Source organism: Rattus rattus, chromosome 6 (assembly GCF_011064425.1).
Source record: "Rattus rattus isolate New Zealand chromosome 6, Rrattus_CSIRO_v1, whole genome shotgun sequence".
Classification (NCBI taxonomy): Eukaryota; Metazoa; Chordata; class Mammalia; order Rodentia; family Muridae; genus Rattus; species Rattus rattus.
Window position 1 is genome coordinate 125,529,712 of NC_046159.1, and position 18,895 is coordinate 125,548,606.

General features: G+C 39.6%; 1 protein-coding gene across 1 annotated transcript in view; it reads left to right on the forward strand.

Annotated features, from left to right (window-relative positions):
- Window positions 1-18,895, forward strand: part of Vwde (von Willebrand factor D and EGF domains) — a 91,192-nt gene that overhangs the window by 51,744 nt on the left and 20,553 nt on the right. Inside the window, exons 23-26 of the mRNA XM_032907270.1 lie at window positions 1,299-1,394; window positions 1,489-1,584; window positions 3,445-3,540; window positions 5,582-5,685. Of these exons, the coding sequence (XP_032763161.1) occupies window positions 1,299-1,394; window positions 1,489-1,584; window positions 3,445-3,540; window positions 5,582-5,685 (392 nt within the window). The remainder of the gene's footprint in view (window positions 1-1,298; window positions 1,395-1,488; window positions 1,585-3,444; window positions 3,541-5,581; window positions 5,686-18,895) is intronic.

Here is an 18,895-nt window from a genome sequence, read left to right on the forward strand (position 1 = left end):
CCATGGTCACTTCTCTGTCTTCCTCTCTCCCCTCTCTCCTAAAGCATGGAGGAGCTCCTCCTCTTCCTGTCAGTTTGAGGCCTGGGAAATCCTAAAATCCCACCTCTGTCTGTCCTCCCCACTATTGGCTGCTGGCATCTTTATTTACCAATCAGAACCAACTGGGGCAGGTTCCCGGAAGCTATGCGGAAACTCTCTTGTGCAAACAGTTTTTGGGGGAACATAATTAGCATTTGTTATACAATATTCATTAAAATATCCAACTGCATATTTTGTATTGAAAGTGCTATTTCATTTATAAAGCTTCTTAAAATCAATGATGTTTTTAGGGGGAGTGGAAATTAAGAAAGCAGTTATTAAGGGGAACTGATCCAAATTGGCAGTCTAAACAGCTCTTTTACTAAAACACATTAATTTTTAAAACAAATTAAAATCCACGTAACAATCTATCAATCAAGGAGAAATAAATTTAATTTAGGCAAAGCAGATAAACAATACAAGAAAATCCAATGTTTACAGTCTATAGTATAGCTGGGTGTCAGAACACTGCTTAGCATATACAGAGCTCTGGCTCGATTCTCAACACTGCATACAAATAAAATAACATTAAATTTTACCGTTTGAGAGAAACACAAAGCAGTAATAACGCATCTCATAGAAATGACAAACATTCAGGTTTGTTTCCTAATCTGGCTTCCCCTCTATGGTCAATATATGGTCAATACGAGGGAAGTTACATTAAACAACCAACAAATATTTCCAACAAAGGAATTTTATTTTACTTATTGTTTAAAAGATTTTTACCCAGCATTCTCAGGAACCAGTCATATAAAGTTTCACTAGGATGTGACTAGATAAATGTTCTTTTAAAGTGTTTACTGCTAATTTTATAAAGTAGTATAACAAATCGTTAAGGGTCTTTCTAGTCTTATACAAGAGTAAATATAACCTAACTTTGAGCTAAGCATCATTGGTTCACTTTCTTAATTCTCTTCACATCATTTCACAGTTGGCTTTCCATGCACATGAAGTATAAGTTACATTTCACAAGGCACTCAGTTGAAGATTCCAGCACTAGGGTGTTTTAATGATGTTAACCTCCTAGTGGCCGATGGCTCTGATTTCTGCATTTCATTGTTTAGGAAGGACAGTTGTAATGGCTTGCAGTTGTGGTCTTTTGTTTTTATAGTGCAGTTCTCTATCTTATGGCTCCATAGATAACAGGCCTATAAGGCCATGTGCAATATATAATAATTCAGTACGTACAGTTCACACACTGCTGCCATGTGTTCTTTTAGCTGTCTGTCACCCTCCCTGTAAAAATGGCGGCCTATGCATGAGGAATAACGTGTGCACCTGTCGTGGTGGGTACACCGGAAAAAGATGCCAGACAAGTAAGACGCCACTAAAATATTTGCATGCCCCAGGTAAAAATGAACCTTTGTTGTGTGACTCATGTGTTTGTTGCTTTTGTTCTTTTGACCTAAGGCATCTGTGAGCCTATGTGCATGAATGGTGGAAAATGTGTGGGACCGAATATTTGTTCCTGTGCTTCTGGTTGGAGTGGAAAACGGTGTAACACACGTAAGTAAAACAAAGAAGGCTCTCAATGTGTCAGCCTTCTGTCCTCAGTGAGACTGCAGGAGGGCAGCATGAAGGAGGATTTAAGACAAAGTCTGTTTTTATCTGTTTGTTTTTATTTTGATCTTTTATTCTTGCTCTGGGAGATATCACTTTAAAATAATGAAAGACAGAGTCATCTGAAGACAGTGTCCAGTATTTTCCAGTTTTTCAGTCACATATGCCAGCATAAGCCATGGGTCTGGACTAATCTGAAGTTGGAAGTTGAACTGAACTCACCTGAGCTCAGCAGTTCAGGTCAGTGCAGGATGAGTTTCTAGCCATTCCATCATTAGCCGCAGAGCTAGTGATGACTCCCTTCCCTCAGATGTCTCCTTTATTCTTTGTGTAAAATTGTTATTTAATCTGAGGGTGACGCTCCATGCCTTTAATCCCAGCATTTGGACACCAAGGCAGTTGGACCTCTGTGAATTCAAGGTCCACTTGGTCTACAAAGTGATATCCAGGCTAGGGCTGGCTACACAACAAGAGGCTGTCTCCAAATAAACCAAGATGATTACTTTAGAGTACTATGTGGTGTGTTGCTTAAAAATGAAAACCGCTGTAAAACTCCAACAGCTAGGGAAGAAGTAGGATGCACCATGGTACTCCAAAGAGCATTAAAATCACATTTTCTCTCCTTCTTCTCCCCTGCTTTTGATACCGTAGTATAATTACATCATTCCTCCTTTCCCATTCCTCCCTCCAAACCCTGTCATATGCTTCTCCTTGCTCTCTTCCAAACTCCTTTCCATGGCCTCCTTTTTCATTGATAATCCCTTTGTGCATATCTTACTATATGTGTGTGGAAAAAAAAGATAATAGAAAGAGAAAGAAAGAAAGAAAGAAAGAAAGAGAGAGAGAGAGAGAGAAAGAAAGAAAGAAAGGAAGAAAGAAAGAGGGAAGGAAGGAAAGAAAGAAGGAAGGAAGATCCTACTCAGTCTGTATCATGTTCGTCTTATGTGTGTTCTCAGGGATGACATTTGTTATTGGAAATGACTTGATGTGCTCCTCTCTGGGGAAACATTCTCCCGATGTCCATATCAATATCGATGTCGGTATTCCTTAGTTGCCTGTGGTTCGTTATGTAGAATTAACACCTCTGGTCTTTCCTGAATCTACTTGGGCATGGCTATTCTTGTCCTCCTTCAGCTCTTGTATAGGCTGACATGTTAAGACTTTTTTGAAGACTATGCCTGAAATTGGGAAATGATATTGATAAAATGTTTTCCTTTGAGGTTTTTTCTTTTCCATTTTATTTTATTTTACTTTGGAGACAGGTTCTCATATTGTTGGTATCAGGAACTGCTTTCGCCTCCAGCAATGACATCACCTGGTTAGTGTTTCCATGGCAACAGACATACATTCCCAGCATACCTTTGACTTAATTCCCACCTTCATCTGGGAGCAGTTACATCATATTTCAAATAAAAGGCAGAACTTTTTTGCCTCCCTCCTCTTTTTCTTCTCTCTCTCATCCCTCTCCCTTGTCTTGTCCTTTCATTACACCTCTCCACATGGAACCGTGTTGGCCTGGTGTGGTTTGTCCACACACAAGTTGAGATTTCTCCCCCAACACATATCATTTCGGCTGACCTTGAGCTTGCTATGTAGCTGAGGCTGAACTTGACCTCCAGATATTACTGCCTTAAACTCCAAAGTGGTCGGATAATGGGCATGTTCCATCACTCCAGGCTGAGGAAAGATCTTTTAGTTCTTGACTTGTACATTTTTCTTTTTTAATAAATGAGAGTTGTTTTTGGTAGTTTGTTATAATTTGACTAGTAGTTTAAATTTATAATTTCTTTACCTTTGTATTTGCAGCCATCTGCCTTCAGAAATGTAAAAATGGTGGTGAATGTGTAGCTCCCAGCATGTGCCATTGCCCCTCCACATGGGAAGGGGTACAGTGTGAGAAACGTAAGCAGCATTCTCTACTTCACGTTCTGTGTATAAACCCATTGGAATAATTAATCTGTAGCTTATGGAGACACAATAGAGACTGATTTCTTTGTGAATAAAAAGATATATCTACAAGATGGTGTTTCTCACCAAGTCTGGTGAGAACAGACCCCACTTGCCATTTTCTGATTTCCAAATATGAGACACAGCATGAGTGTGCCCCATCCCTATGTGTCATGGCAGGAGTGTACCCCCTCCCATGCTATCCTAATTTTATTGTATCACTCTGATAAAGTATCCTGACAAAGAACAACTTAAGACAGAAATCATTTATTTTAGCTTACAATTACAAGTTACATGTTATCGCTGCAGGGAGGTAACCGTGGCAGGAACTTAAAGGAACTAGTCACATCATATCGACAGTGAAGAGAAGAGAAAAGAGAGAGAAGTCAATGCTCCAGTTCTTGGAGAGCTTTCTTTTTACTCTTATCCACTCTGGGGCCCTAAACTTGGGAATGGTGCCATCCATTTTCAAGCTACATCATTTAAGACCTAATCAAGATAACCCCCTATAGAAATATCCATAGGCCAACCTGATCTAAGAAACCATTTCTACTTTCTTCTTAGATGATCCTAGGCTGTGTCAAATTGACATTTAAAGCTAACTGTCATATATTCACAATGAAAATAAAAATTTAGAAAATAAATGTTGACCAATTTTATATCCATTTGAAAGAAGAGATTATTTGATAGTTTATTTCCCATTTCTCTTATTTCCTTTTAAAGTTTTAAAACAGCATATTAATCATATGATTAATGGGTTTCACCGTGACATTTTGATAAATGGCTATAATGTTTGTTGATCCAGTACCCTCTCTTGTCCCTTCTCTGCTCCTCATGATTCTCCATGAATGTGGAAGCTTTTGTTATACGTGTAGACTGATATCCTTTAAGCACAGCCTGAAGCTGGGACTGTAGATTCTCCACACTGAAGGACCTTTGTGTGAATCAAAAAACAAACCATTTTCCTCAAAATGTTTTCTGTCCAATTTTCCAGAAACTAATGTATTGGCAATGCTAACTGAACATAGATGTTACTGCCATCTTCTGGGAAACAGTGGTAATGCCCATTCAAAAGTAGATCTAAAGGTTGGAACTTCTTTAGTGTGGAACCCTTGAGTGTTACAGTCCTTCCCAACCACATACAGCAGCCCCTTACATATTTACAAGTAATGGTTTTATTAAAGCATTTTATAGATGATTATGCACAGATATATATATGTATATATATATATATATATTTGTAAAATTACCTTAGAAGAGATTTCCATGAACACCTTTCCTGTATGGACAGTGCACTGGTGTTCAAAAAGTAACTGATTGAGCTGGGCATGGTGGTTCACACTTACAATCCAAACACTTGAAAGCTTGGATCAGGGGGACTGAAATGAGTTTGAGGAATTTCGGCTACATAGGGAATAAAAATGTAGCAAAGGTTCACAGCAAGGTTCTGTCTCTAGAAAAAAACAGAGAGGGAGAGGTCAAGATGTTTCCAGTTACTGTCCAAAGTAGGATAGAAATTTTTTCATATACATACCAGTATCAAATTGTCTCTTTGGAATGCTTTTAATAATTTCAAATAGCTTAGAACATAAGTAATATAGCTTTAGTTTGATTTAATAAGGTATATCTTGAGTTGCGAGTGTGGATTCTGGAGTTAAGAGAGAATGTAAATTAAATCTGCCCACAGAGAGATCACTGACAGATTCTTTATATTTCTTTTCTACTCTAATGTGACTACCAGAAAATTTAAATGATACATGGTTCATATGCACTTCTTTCCTGTGGTGAATTATAATTTATTTTGTTTTTTTAAGTGGCACAGAAATTGTACATATCTCTGTGTGATGTTCTAATCCATATACGTATCATAAGAAGTAATAACCATAGGAAATCACAGTGAGGCTCCAATCACAAGATAGTTTCAGGATAGTGGAATACAGTGTATTATGGGATTCTATTATAAGATGTGATGACCATACAAATCTGTTTGTTGCAGCAATTTGTACTCAGAAGTGTCTTTACGGAGGAAGATGTGCATTTCCTGGTGTATGTTCCTGCCGTACTGGATACTCTGGAGTCAAATGTGAAAAAAAGATACAGGTACTTGATAGTACAAAAAATAGAGGCTTCTCTGTCTGTCTTCTACCTGGTAACTGACTACTGTTGATATCTTATTTCCAAAACAGAGCATATATGGATTCATTTTTTGCCTCCAAAGTCAGAAAATATTATCAGTTTACACTCACACAAATGTCTTATGTCCATGTAAATGAGTGCAATGTATAGATCCCACATCACAGTGGGATGCAGGACATCAGAGGACAGCTACTCCATAGTATGACATAGGACACAACTAACTTTTGCTTTGGTCAAATACCAGCCTCACATCTCTCAACATACACACCACTTTAAATTAATGAGCCACTACCTCGGTGATTAACGTCCAGCCCTATATGATTTTAATGACCGTGTATCACAAAAATCAAGTCTGTTCTTATAATCCCCCCTCAAAATTCTTTCTTTATTTGCTGTCTATTAGAATTCATATATAGGAAAGGAAATATGCCTATCAGTAGAATTGGGGATTCCTTGTGTTTCAGAAGCCAAAATACCAAGGGAAGAAGAGGATTTCTTGCTGTAAGAGACTTGCTCTGTGACCTATAAAGCAACTGTTGTAATGCATTTATTCCAAAGCTCTGTCTAAAAGTTTGCACTATACCTGGTTAGCCACTACTCAAATTCCAGGCTAGCAAGATGTTGTTTGGTTCTGATTTCTATAAATATTAGAGATATGTGGTGATGACATGTAAGTACCCATAGCAGAAGGCCCTTCAAAAATGTCTTACCCTATGAGTTTCAATATAAAAGCCATCATGTATTACTCAGTATTTCAAAAGGCCCAGGGGCCAACATTCCAAATGTGAGGGCTTGAGGATCTAGGATTTGAGGTCATCTTTAACTATGTGATGAATTGAGACACTATGTCAAAATAAAACAAAATATCCCAGAGATCATGGAGACCTAAATATATTGAAACATTATAATGCTTAAAATACTAAAAAAAAGAAATTCTTCTTGAAGTTTGAAACTGGATCAATCTGTTTTTGGTGCAAAGACAATTTCTGTATGTTTTTCTATCCTGAGAATAGTAGGGACATAATAGAGTCCTGGTGTGAAATTCAGGATGTCAAGCTGTTTAATGCCTAGCTGATTAGATCTTAGCAAGTCCTCGGCAGGTCTGATATTGTGGGTTGCATTGAACACAGGACTGGGGGATGGTGAGGGAAGAAAAGAATGGGAAATGAGGCTGAGAAAAATGTGTGAACTATTCTGAATATGCAGTCCTTTCCAAAATATATAAAGGCCAGTTTTGTTGGACATTGAGTATTTTAATGTTATACTTTTCCAGTGTGCATCACATCGGTATACAAGCTCCAGATACAAGTAGCTTATTTACCATTGCTTGGATCTATTTTATGAAAACAGGGCTGAGTGTAGCAAATTTAACCTTCAAGTTGACAGAACTGACGGGCTTTGTGTGCCATGCCAGAGGAAGGGAAAATAAATAGATTAATACTAAGCTTCTACTGCTCACTGGAACGTGACTTTCTCTTTCTATTACAGACGAAACATCGTTGAGAAACGCGTACAGTTTACAAGCCTCTATCATTAGAAATTCAGTATTATTCAGAAAGAGTCGAAGATAATTTTGAAATGTATTTGAATATTGCTTAAAGTATTATAAAGACAAAAGAAAGTAATAAAATGTGGAATGATCTAAGTTGTCAATATCAAAGAAAAACAAAATAAAAGCTCCAAGTAATTTGAATTTGACCTTGAAGTATGTTTTGATAGTTGATATTAAGTTTGTACTCCTGAAAATACACCATTATTTATAAATTTGTGGTTTTTATCAGTTCCATCTGTGACTATGTCTGTATCAGAGGTCAGTTGAAATGACATGCTGCTTAATGTCTCCTAGATACACAATGCTTAATGCATAAGTGTACATTGTTGGGGTTTTTACAAGAATTGGACAAGAAGATGGCGATCTAGAAGTTGGGAAAATAGTTGCAAAAGGTCTGAAAGATTGATATTGAAGTTTGCAACCTAAAGCACAACCTAGTACTTTCTAGAACAGTACTACTCCTCAAACTGTAAGTAAGGACCTTTCCCAGGGTTGCATACCTGATATCAGGCATATTGCATATTTACATTAATATTCATTAAAACTAGGAATCATTTAGTTGCCAGTCATTAAATTACAGTTATAAAGTAACAATAAAATAATTTTATGTTTGGGGGTCACAACAACATGGGGAACTGTATTAAAGGGTCGCAGCATTAGGAAGGTGGAGGACTGTTCTAGAAGCTTTGCTGTTGCTGCTGCTGCCCTTGAGAATCTTCAAACTCTAGCACCAAGTCTCAAACAGAGTAGGCTACTCTGAAGCAAGTATTACAAAGATGCCGTGAGTCTTCCAATTATCGCAGCACTGGTTCAGAGGATATCAAAAAAGAGGCTAAGGGAAGAATACAGAAGCCACAGGATAGGGATGAATGTTTTGAATGTTTTAACTTCTGGACATGACATTAGTATCACAATTGTAGACACATAGCAATTACAGTAACTGCACACAGGCTACACAAGAACAACTCAGCCAAAATCCATCATGAATTGCATAGGTGGTCTCTTGCCCCACACATGACTACTTATTAGTAGTGTAGAAGTTGCTAGAGAATCATTCCTTTCTAAGGATATAAATAGTGGTAGACTTCTCATGCTCCAGTGAATGGTTCCAGACCCAAGCACACATGGGCACTGCAAACTAGACTGGACTATGCAAAACAAGCAAAAAGATATACACTTAGTAGGGGATCCTTTGCGGAAGAACACTGAGAGTTGGAGATGGTACGTGGGGTAGATGCAGGATAGTTTTCAAACCTGGAGAGGTATACTAAGAGCACAGTGCAGGAAGAGGGCTGAGACAGGAGATCCACTAGAGGACACACCCAGCTGAGGCCTGCGACTGGCATACTACAGATGCAATTCAGCTTCAAATCCTGGCTCTACCTCATCTCAGGGATGTGGACTTGTGAAGAAAACTTCACCTTCCTCTACTCTTGAATCCATTCATTGGCAAAAGTATGGTGAACATACTTATTTCAGAGCACTACTGGGTAATTTTAAAGTTAAAATGAGGTTATTGTAAATTCTACAGTACACAGCAATTGAACAAAGGTCAACCATGGTACTAGAGTATATATAGCTAAGTAAATTTGTCTTTTATTTGATTACTGCTGAATACACTTATTTGTTCTAGTTCTTTCCAAATTTTATCTGGCTGGTTCAACTCAGCTGTTTGGGCTCAAACTCTTTTCCAAGCTGACTGATTCAATCTGGCTTCTCTCAGTTTCTCACTAGATTGCTCTGGTTAGCCTCAAACTAACTCTAGCCATTTGTCATAGTCTTCTGGCTCCTTCTAATTCACTGACTTCACTACCTCTGCTGACCTCCATATCCTATCCCTGACTCATTCTGTCAGATCTTTCTCTGATTCATCACTCTTTCTGCCTCAATTAGAATTAGTATGGTTTGTTTCCAAGTTTAAGTATTTACTCTTAAAAAACACCACGTCGGCAATGTGTGAGTTAAACAAGCAAAAGTCTATGGTCAATGCTTAGTGACTAGACGACTCTAATGAGGGCTAACACATAGAGGAAAACTGGGGAGCTGAGTGCATACTAAGCTGGTCCATATGACTGACAAGGGTTCAGTTGATGGATCTGTGAGGCTCCCTCTGTAGTTTCCCCTTTGTAGTTTCTCAGCATTACTAATTGAACTGCAAATAAGACCTGTGTGGGCTTAGTGGACCGTAAGGCCAGTTGTCCTCTTGTGCTTTTTCCATTTAAAGATATTAAAACCTAATCCTGACCATAGTGCTCAAAGGAAGTGCACATACGTAGCAATCAAGAGAGTTGTATTTCCAATCCCCAGCCTCCCAAATAAACAAAATTCTGTATTATAGCCATGTTGGTATGAAGATGAGTGACATTCGTGTAAAATGAAAAACCACACCTGAAACCCCATTCTTCCCATCTCTATGGCCCGCTAAGCGTCATGGGCCACAGTTGCTGTACCTCTCTGCTAAAGAAGAAGGGGTCTCCTGCACGACTTAAGTAGGCTTTTGTTTGGTGTTGTGTTTTGCTGTTCTCTGGGAAGAGTCTCACAGCTTAGACTGGCCTCCCATTTTGCACAGTACTGTTTAAACCTCCACAGAAGATATCTCAAGATAGTTTTAAAAATATAGTAAGAGCAAACTATGTGCCATTCCAGTGTAGGGGTGTGAGTGTGTGTGTGTGTGTGTGTGTGTGTGTGTGTGTGTGTGTGTGTGTGGCGGAGGGAGGGGGCATATCTGTCATTCTTCAATGTAAATCTATTGTAATCGCCTGTAGTTTCTACACTGACGTGAAATGAGCAGACTTGACCTGCAGATGGTGCTAGAGCTTCAGTTCATCTTCCGTGCCTTGGGTACAAGGCACCCACTTTGATAATAGCATAGGAAGCATTTAATGCGAACATGACACTTTCAATAAGAACATCATTTATGAGCCTAGGCATCTCCATTATATCGGGTGATTGCCTGGTAATTGTAGGCCCCTGCCTTGGCAGTTCACAGTTCCTATTGTGCTAGTAAGGGATATTACATCCCAGGAGTGAAGTACTGAATTCATCAGAGGTTTACATTGTCTTGAGTAGTATTTGGTTAGACAGAATTTCCTTCTTTATTCTGTGAGTTGGGAAACGTTGATCAATTAAAAGAGACAGTGTTCCAGGTAGTTGAGAGTGTATTTTCTGGTGCCAATGAGAGATAATATAATCAAGCCATATAAATGACACCTGAAAAGAATCTCTATAAGGCAGAGTACTTGCCTGGAGGGTCTCCTTCTCTCCACTGTAGTTTGTTGATTTTTGAGGCAGAGATTTTACAATGTAGCCCACAAACTGGCCTTGAACTCAAGGCGAGGCTCCTGCCCCAGCTTTGAGTACACTGGTACTGAAAACACGATCCTAGATGTTGTTTCTTCATTTCTGTCAAAGGTGCGTGCAATTTCCCTGGCTAACTGTGCATCTAAGCATGTGGAGAGTCTGATTTGAGACACTATGAGTTTAAGGAATAATAAAATTATAAATACTTAAAATCAGTGCTAGAGATCAAATCATGGCTGCCAGGAAAGGCCTTGAGCACTGAGCCAAATCTTTAGCCATTAGTCTCCAACTTAAGTTATGGTCAATACAGATAAAATATGTGAAAAGTGATGACATCAAATTACACTATCCTCACCAAAGCCTCACTGAGATAACTCTTCCCCAGTTTGCTTTGTCCTTTGGTGGGGTAGGCTCAAACTTCTGCTTTCCTTTCACTATCTGATCTCCAAGTTATTCAAGATGAGGCTCTTTCCTAGACCCCAGCTCTTATACTACTAAAAGAAGATTCTCAGGTTACCTTATATGCCACGGATCAAGGTTGGATCACTGGGGAACAGAACTGTGGATTAATTTTATATGGCTGATTCCAATGGAGGTGGTGACACATGCTCCTCTCCATTATCCAAGTGCCCTGTGGCTTCTCAGTGTCCCTGCTGATCCTGGGATGACTGAAATTATCTGATGGCTATAGGATTCAAGAGGAGAAATTTTTTAAACTCTTTCTTGAGATTGGCCAATTATTTCTTTGGATTTCATCTGAGACCCATTTCCCCAAATTAAAGCATCAATACAGAACCAAAATATTACCATTCCAGATGAAATCGGTATGGTCAATGAGTTTATTGTCTGATCGTTTCCTTTATGGTAGGAAGCAGTCCCTTCAGAAGGTTTCAGGATGAAAGATTTACATTAGGAAATAAATGTAAGGTAGTCACAGAGTTTTTTAAGAGAATTTTGACTTATAGGGAAAACATCTTGAAACAGTTTCATTTTCAGTTCCTCACTGTAAACAACAAAATAAGCATAACCATAAGAGATGAGAAGTTGCACTACCGAAATGTCCAACCTCAACTGGTGACTCTGAGGTCATAGATCAGATGTGTGCTTGGCTCTGTTCACCGAGAGTTGGGGTTTCTGAAGGCAAAGATAGCATCAATAGGAAAACAGGGTCAGAGAAGTCAAAGATGGATTGCAGTTCAATGCTGATGCTCAATATATCATCAGTCCATACATCGGTCTGAAAGGAAGGGGATGCCAAGCCAGTCCTTCAATAATTTTTGCTCTGAGATAAGAGGACCGATTCTTGGTGGCCCTGATGATGCACACCTTTAATTCCAGCATGCTGGAGGCAGGGGCAGGTGGATCTCTTGAATTTGAGGGCAGCCTGGTCTACAAAGAGGACAGGACAGGACAGCCAGGGCTGTTACACAAAGAAACCATGTCTCAAAAAGAAAAGAAAGAAAGGAGGGAGGGAGGGAGGACTAAGCACTGGCCCCGTCAGTCCTACCCAACTGAGCCCGTCTTGAAGTTGTTTCTAAATGTTTTCCACATCATCACTGGCTTCCAGGTGAAAAGCATTTCGACTCCATAGTTAACCTGTGAATGATGCAGAATCAGCTCTGCCAGGCTCTATTACTAAGCAGTAGTAAAAGGATGTGTTAGGAAGATGTTTCCTCTCTCAGGGACTGCTAACAAGACAAACATGCTTGAAGCAAACATGAATAAACAGTTTGTAGCTTCCCACAGAACGTTCATGCCGAAAAGATACCTGTGCACTTCTAGCTAATTAGGCCCCGAGTTCTTCTTAAAAGCCACATTGTGATTAATTAAAATGATTGCCACTCATTACTTTAAAAAGAGTAAGTTCATTATTATGTGTACCCTTAAGGTGCCATATTACTATTGCTGTGCAGGAATATTTATAAGATCTTTTTATGTCATTCATCTGTCAGTTTGAGTTGAAATTGTCATAATATTATAAATCCTTTGGTTAATATTTAGTAGAACTTGAACTAACAACTGAAATTTAAATTCAAGATTTGTTATCTTTTATTGCAGACCAATTTAGGAAGAGTGATCACATCCATACCTGGTTCAGTGCTGTAAAGAAGGACCAATCAGTGGAAACGTTTACCACTTACAGAATAATTTATTTAAGTGTGGTGTCCCACTACCACAAATTCAAACCAAAATGGCTGAGTGTATAACTCTATATATACACATATGTTTATTCAAATACTCTCTGAAGTATTATTCTTATATTAATGATAATATTTTTGCCAATAACATTTATTATATCCATTTTAATATAAAACAAAAATTGTTATAAGTAATAGGATATATATACAAAATGAAAATTGACAAGAAAATATTCAAATGTTTTAAATAACTATCAAATGGAAAGTAGTTAACTAATTACCTATCCAGCAGCAGAATTTCTATGCATCTAATGCAACAATAACCAAAGTAAAACTATCTTGATCACACAGAGAGGTCTGTGTTACATTTTTTTGTTGTTATTACTTTTGTTATTTTACAGTCCAGTTGTTACCCACTCCTGGTCTGCCCTCCCACAGTTCCACTTCCCATTCCTCCTCCCTCCTGTCTCCAAGAGGATGTTCCCATTTCACCACCACACACCACCCCTGCCAGGCCACCCACTCCCAGTAAAAGGAATGTGATACTAATCTGAGTTTCTCCATATTAAGAGAACTGAGGCAATGAGTAAATGTTGCCAACATTATTGGACAGGTTTAAACAATAGGATTTGGGTAAGCCAACATGGCCATCTGTACACTGGAGAGGCTGGGAAATCTGATAACTGCTCCATCCACAAAGCTGCAGGCCTTGGGCTATCAGTCTGACACTGAAGGTTGGGAGGTCTTGGGGAGAATAAGTTGCCTCTATTGGAAGTGAAAGGAGCTGGGTTCCAATATCAGTGAAGAACAGCAACAGTGGTAGCAGCAGAAGAGGTGCACTCAGCAGCAAGGAGGAAGGCCAGTCAGCAAAAGCAGCACTGACTTCCTACCACAGCATTGGACATATAGGCAGCAGTTATCAGGTGCATATGTGCTGGGGGAAGCATCTTCTCTCCGTTCTTCTAGGACTTGCCCTCTGATGCAAACCCAGAGGTACATCTCCTAGTTGATCCCAAAGCTAGACAAGGTGATACTGGATGATCATAGATATAAAAGAGAAGTTTCCAGACACAGTAAAAATACACTTTAATTTGAATCATGCTGTCCAAGCCAGTTGGGAAGACGCTCACTAACAGTCCCACGATCCCAGCACTTGCGGAGTTAGACAGGAGAATTAGAAATCAAATGTTAGCCCAACTACATTGCAAGTTCGATGTGAGCCCAGGCTACAAGAGAACTGTCACAAAATAAAAGTACACATGTCCATATATGTAACCACGGGCAACCTTTTAAAACCAGAGTAAATGTCTAAAAGTGTAGATATGGTTATCTCAGAGAGTAGGACGGAGAAACGATGGGAGGGCAGGGAGACTTCAGTTACTACTTTCTATGTAGTTATATTGCTTGCTAGTTTATTTCATTTCGTGGGTATAGGTATTTTACCTGCAGGTTTGCCTGTGTCGTGAGATGGTGCCCGATGCAGGCGGTCAGAGGAAGCCATCAGATCCTATGGAATTGAGTTACAGATGTGGAGAACTCCGTAGAGGTGTATTCTGTGAACCAAATCCAGGGCCTGTGCGATTAATGACTGAACAATCGCCTCTTCAAACTTGCTTGCTTACATTTTTTATATTATATTGACATAAGGAGGGGAGGAGAGAGGATCGAGCTCAGATCCTTGTATGCTCCTGGCAGGAGAGATCTCACTGAACTCTATCTCTAGCCCAACCATGGCCTTAAAGTATTGGGTTTTTTGTTGTTGTTGTTTTTGCTTCCATTTCATTTTCTCCCCCGCCCCCTTTTTCTCTACCCCATTGTAGTGGGTTTGGTCTAGTGCTGCTTGTGTTCCAATGTTAATTTGGGTCCCCAAAATTGTTTGCATGAGTGAGTCCACATCAGCAAGTAAGACACTGAGGAACCCTGCCCCTAGTTGGTTTTCATTGGTAAATAAAGATGCTAGCAGCCAATAGCTGGGCAAGGCAGGCAGAGGCAGGACTTTTAGTTTCTAGGCTTGGACTGAGAGGGAGAGGAAGGCGAAGGAGATCTGCCTTACCTGGAGAGTATGGAGGAAAGGACAGATGTCATGACTAAGAAGAGTACAGGACAGACAGGCATGATCACCATGTGAAGGAGCTGAGAGAGCACGGCCCAGAGCTCAGTCCAGTTGGTCAGCCCTCTAGGTCCAGAGCAGCCAAGATAGAATATAGAGTTTAGTAAGTAATAATTTGGGATTATTTTCGGGAGGTAGATTAACCACTTAGAGGTTAAGCAGTGGCCCAGCTATTGAACTGATTAAGGCATATCAAAAATAAAGGTTATGTTTGTTTCATTTGAGAACATAAGTGAAACCTTGAGACAGGTATTGAACCTGGGGCTGGGATTTTATCGATTAAAAAATATTGCTGCACACCACCTCAACTCTTCTCTCTCAGAATCTTCAGTTAGCTACAGCCTTAGCTGCTGTTCTTATTGCTATAATAAAATACCATAACCAAAGGCAATTTGGGGTGGGGGGCAGAACTCAGGAAAGGTAGACAGCTAAGGGTGAGAACTGAAGCAGAAGCCACTGAGGAGTGTTGTTCACTAGCTTGATCTTCTGGATTGTTCAGGAGCCTTATGTCATTCAAGATCACACGAACAGGAGGGGTGTGTGCCCATTCACGTCAATCAAACACAAAAGAAAATTGATCACAGGCCTGTCCACAGACCAATGTGCTCAGTGCATTTTTCTCAATTAATAGTCCCCACTGTAAATGACTCTAGCCTGGATAGAGCTGACATAAAAGTAATTAGCACAGCTACAATATGTCCTTAGGAAATTAGAAGCAAACCAAACAAAATAAAACACACACACACACACACACACACACACACACACACACACACACACACACAACCAAACCAAAACCAGTGGGTTGCATTGTTTGCCTTAAAGGAAACAATTTTAAAATTAAAAATTAATGTTATTTACGTAGAATTGTATTTTGCAATGGGTAAAATTACGCTTGAACATTTAGGCACTATTTTTTAGAAGTCATAAGCTTGGAAACTGTGCCATTTAAATTAGGAGAACTTGCTTACAAACCCATCAATTAATTACTTGGTTTTCACATGAGGCTTAACTAGACAGGAGGTAGCACTTACAGGCTGGTACTTCTATTATGAGTAACAATTGCTGAACTATATCCATGGAACAGAGAACAGGTAGGAGAAAATATACAGACTTTAGTGTTTGAAGGTTTCATTTAAAAGCTGAACAATTCAATCAGGAAGATCAGATTTATGTAAACTTATGGGCATAAAAAAAGACTATAACTAGTATTTTTTTAATTAAGCTGAAAGAGAATTTTTCACTGAAAATTCTAAGGCCTTCGAAGGACTGAGCCATTAAAATGTCAATATTAATTAACAAATATTTTTATTTAAAGGGAAGAATTAAAATGCACAATTATGTTTATTTGAGCTATGTGTGCCATTTCTCTTAAAGGACAACATTTAATTGGTACTGGCTTACAGGTTCAGAGGTTCGGTCCATTATCACCATGGCAGGAGGCATGATAGTGTCCGGGCTGGCATGGTGCTGGAGGAGCTGAAAGTTCTACATCTTGGTCTGAAAGCTGTCAGGAAAACTGTCTTCCAGGCAGCTAGAAGGTGGGTCTCATTGCCTATCCCCACAGTGACACAAGTCCTCCAATAAAGCCACACCTACTCCAACAAGGCCACACCTACTAAAAGTGCCACTCCCTGGGTCAAGCATATTCAAAATCTCATAGTGAAGTATGCAGAAATAAAACCTTTCCAGAGACAAACAAAGTAGATGACATATAATGATCAATTAACAGTAAGAACAAGTCATCAGGACTCATTGACATTTTCACCGTTTTATTAAATTATTGTTAGGTTCTTTTCTTATACAATATATTCTGAAAAGTCCCAGTCCTTCCTCAAATCCTATCTCATCCAGATCTTTCTGTCTCTAATTAGAAGAGAACCAGCATCTATGTGATTACAGGAAAGCAAAAATATATAATAATAAAATAAAACAGAACCATCATATTAAAGTTGGACAATGCAAGCTAACAGAAAAATGAAGGAGCCTCAAAACACAAGAATCAAAGATCCACAAAAGTACTAAACTGAAAGCTATCTGCAAAGGCTTGCTGCAGATCCATGCAGGCCCCGTGGTTGCTGCCTCAGTCTCTGATTTCATATGAGCTTTGCTTAGTTGTTTTAGAAGTCCTTGTTCTTCTGGTGTCCTCTGGTCCCTCTATCTCCCCCTTTCCTTCTACCTCCTTTTCCTTAGGGTTCCCTGAGCTGTAAGAGTAGAGGTTTGATGAAGACATCTTATTTAGAGTTGTGAGTTCCAAGGTCTCTCTCTCTCTCTCTCTCTCTCTCTCTCTCTCTCTCTCTCTCTCTCTCTCTCTCACACTCACTGTGGACCTCTATATTTGTTTCCATCTGATGCAGAAGCAAGCTTCTCTGCTCATGATTGAATGAGGCCCTGGTCTCTGACTGTGGCAGAATGTCAATAGGAGTCATTTTATTGATATCTTAGATCTTTGGGCTGTCTAGTCTCTGATTCTTATTCACCCAAGCAGTGTCAAGTGTGGGTTCCATCTCACAGAGTGGGGCTGAAGTCAAATCAGACATCAATTAATTATACCCACAAGATTTGTTCCACTATTGCCCTCAAGTGTGTTGCTGGCAGGCCAGATTGCATACGAAAGGCTTTACAGTTGGGTTAACATGTACTTCTCTCTTCTGTTAGCCTGCAGAGGACCTTCCCTTGTCATAGACACTAGACTGGTTTATATAGATGCCAGTTCTATTTCTCAATGTTCAGTGAGTTGTTTAAGTGTTGTCTTTAGCAGTGCCTTGTCAGTTTCTAGAGAACAAAATATTGTCTTAACAACATACTGGGTTATTTGGGGATTCCCACTGGACCCTTCCAGTTGGATGAAACCCAGTCCTGGACAGTAGGGGTTCTGTCTCCCTCATTATTTGGAGGCCTCATTAGGATTGCCTTCATATAAATAAGAAGTTTTAATACACTAGGGGTCCATACCACCCCTCAAATGTTCTTCAAATCTTGCTGTCTCTCATTTGATTTCCTCCTTCAATATAAATCTCCCATCTCCATTCCCATCTGATTCTTCCATTCTTGTTCTGCCCTTTGACTGTTGTTCCAGTCTACCTATAAAACCCATTCTATTTCCCATTCCAAGGGAGATTCATGTGTTCCCTGTAGTACCTTCTCTATGCCTAATCTCTCTGGATTATTGGAATATAGATTGGTTATTATTTATTTAATGGTTAATATCGAGATATAAATTACTACATACTGAATTTATTTTTCGTGGTTTGTGTTACCATATTCGGGATGATTTTTTTTCTATAGTTCCATTTTACTGGCTGGTTTTGAGTGTCAATTTGACACAAGCTAGAGTTATCACAGAGAAAGGAGCCTCCATTGAAGAAATGCCTCCATGAGAACCTGTAAAGCATTTTCTCAATTAGTGACCAAGGGTGGGAGGGCTCATTGTAGGTGGTGCCACCCCTGGGCTAGTAGTCCTGGGTTCTAAAAGAAAGCAAGCTGAGCAGGCAAGGGAAGCAATCCAGTAAGCAGCATCCCTCCAAGGCCTCCGCATCAGCTCCTGCTTCCAAGTTCCTGCCCCATGTAAGTTCCTGTCCTGACTTCCTTTGGTGATGAACAGCAGTGTAGCAGTATAACCTAAATAAATGCTTTCCTCCTCAACTTGCTTCTTGGTCATGATGTTTTGTGCAAGAATAGAAACCCTGACTAAGACATCCATCCATTTGCCTGCAAATTTTATGATGTCATTTTTTTCCCTGTTAACATTTTTTTTTTTTTTATTAACTTGAATATTTTTATATACATTTGAGTGTTATTCCCTTTCCCGGTTTCCGGCAAACATCCCTTCCCCCTCCCCTTCCTTATGGGTGTTCCCCCCCCCTATTGCCGCCCTCCCCCAACAGTCTAGTTCACTGGGGGTTCAGTCTTAGCAGGACCCAGGGCTTCCCCTTCCACTGGTTCTCTTACTAGGATATTCATTGCTACCTATGAGGTCAGAGTCCAGGGTCAGTCCATGTATAGTCTTTAGGTAGTGGCTTAGTCCCTGGAAGCTCTGGTGGCTTGGCATTGTTGTACATATGGGGTCTCGAG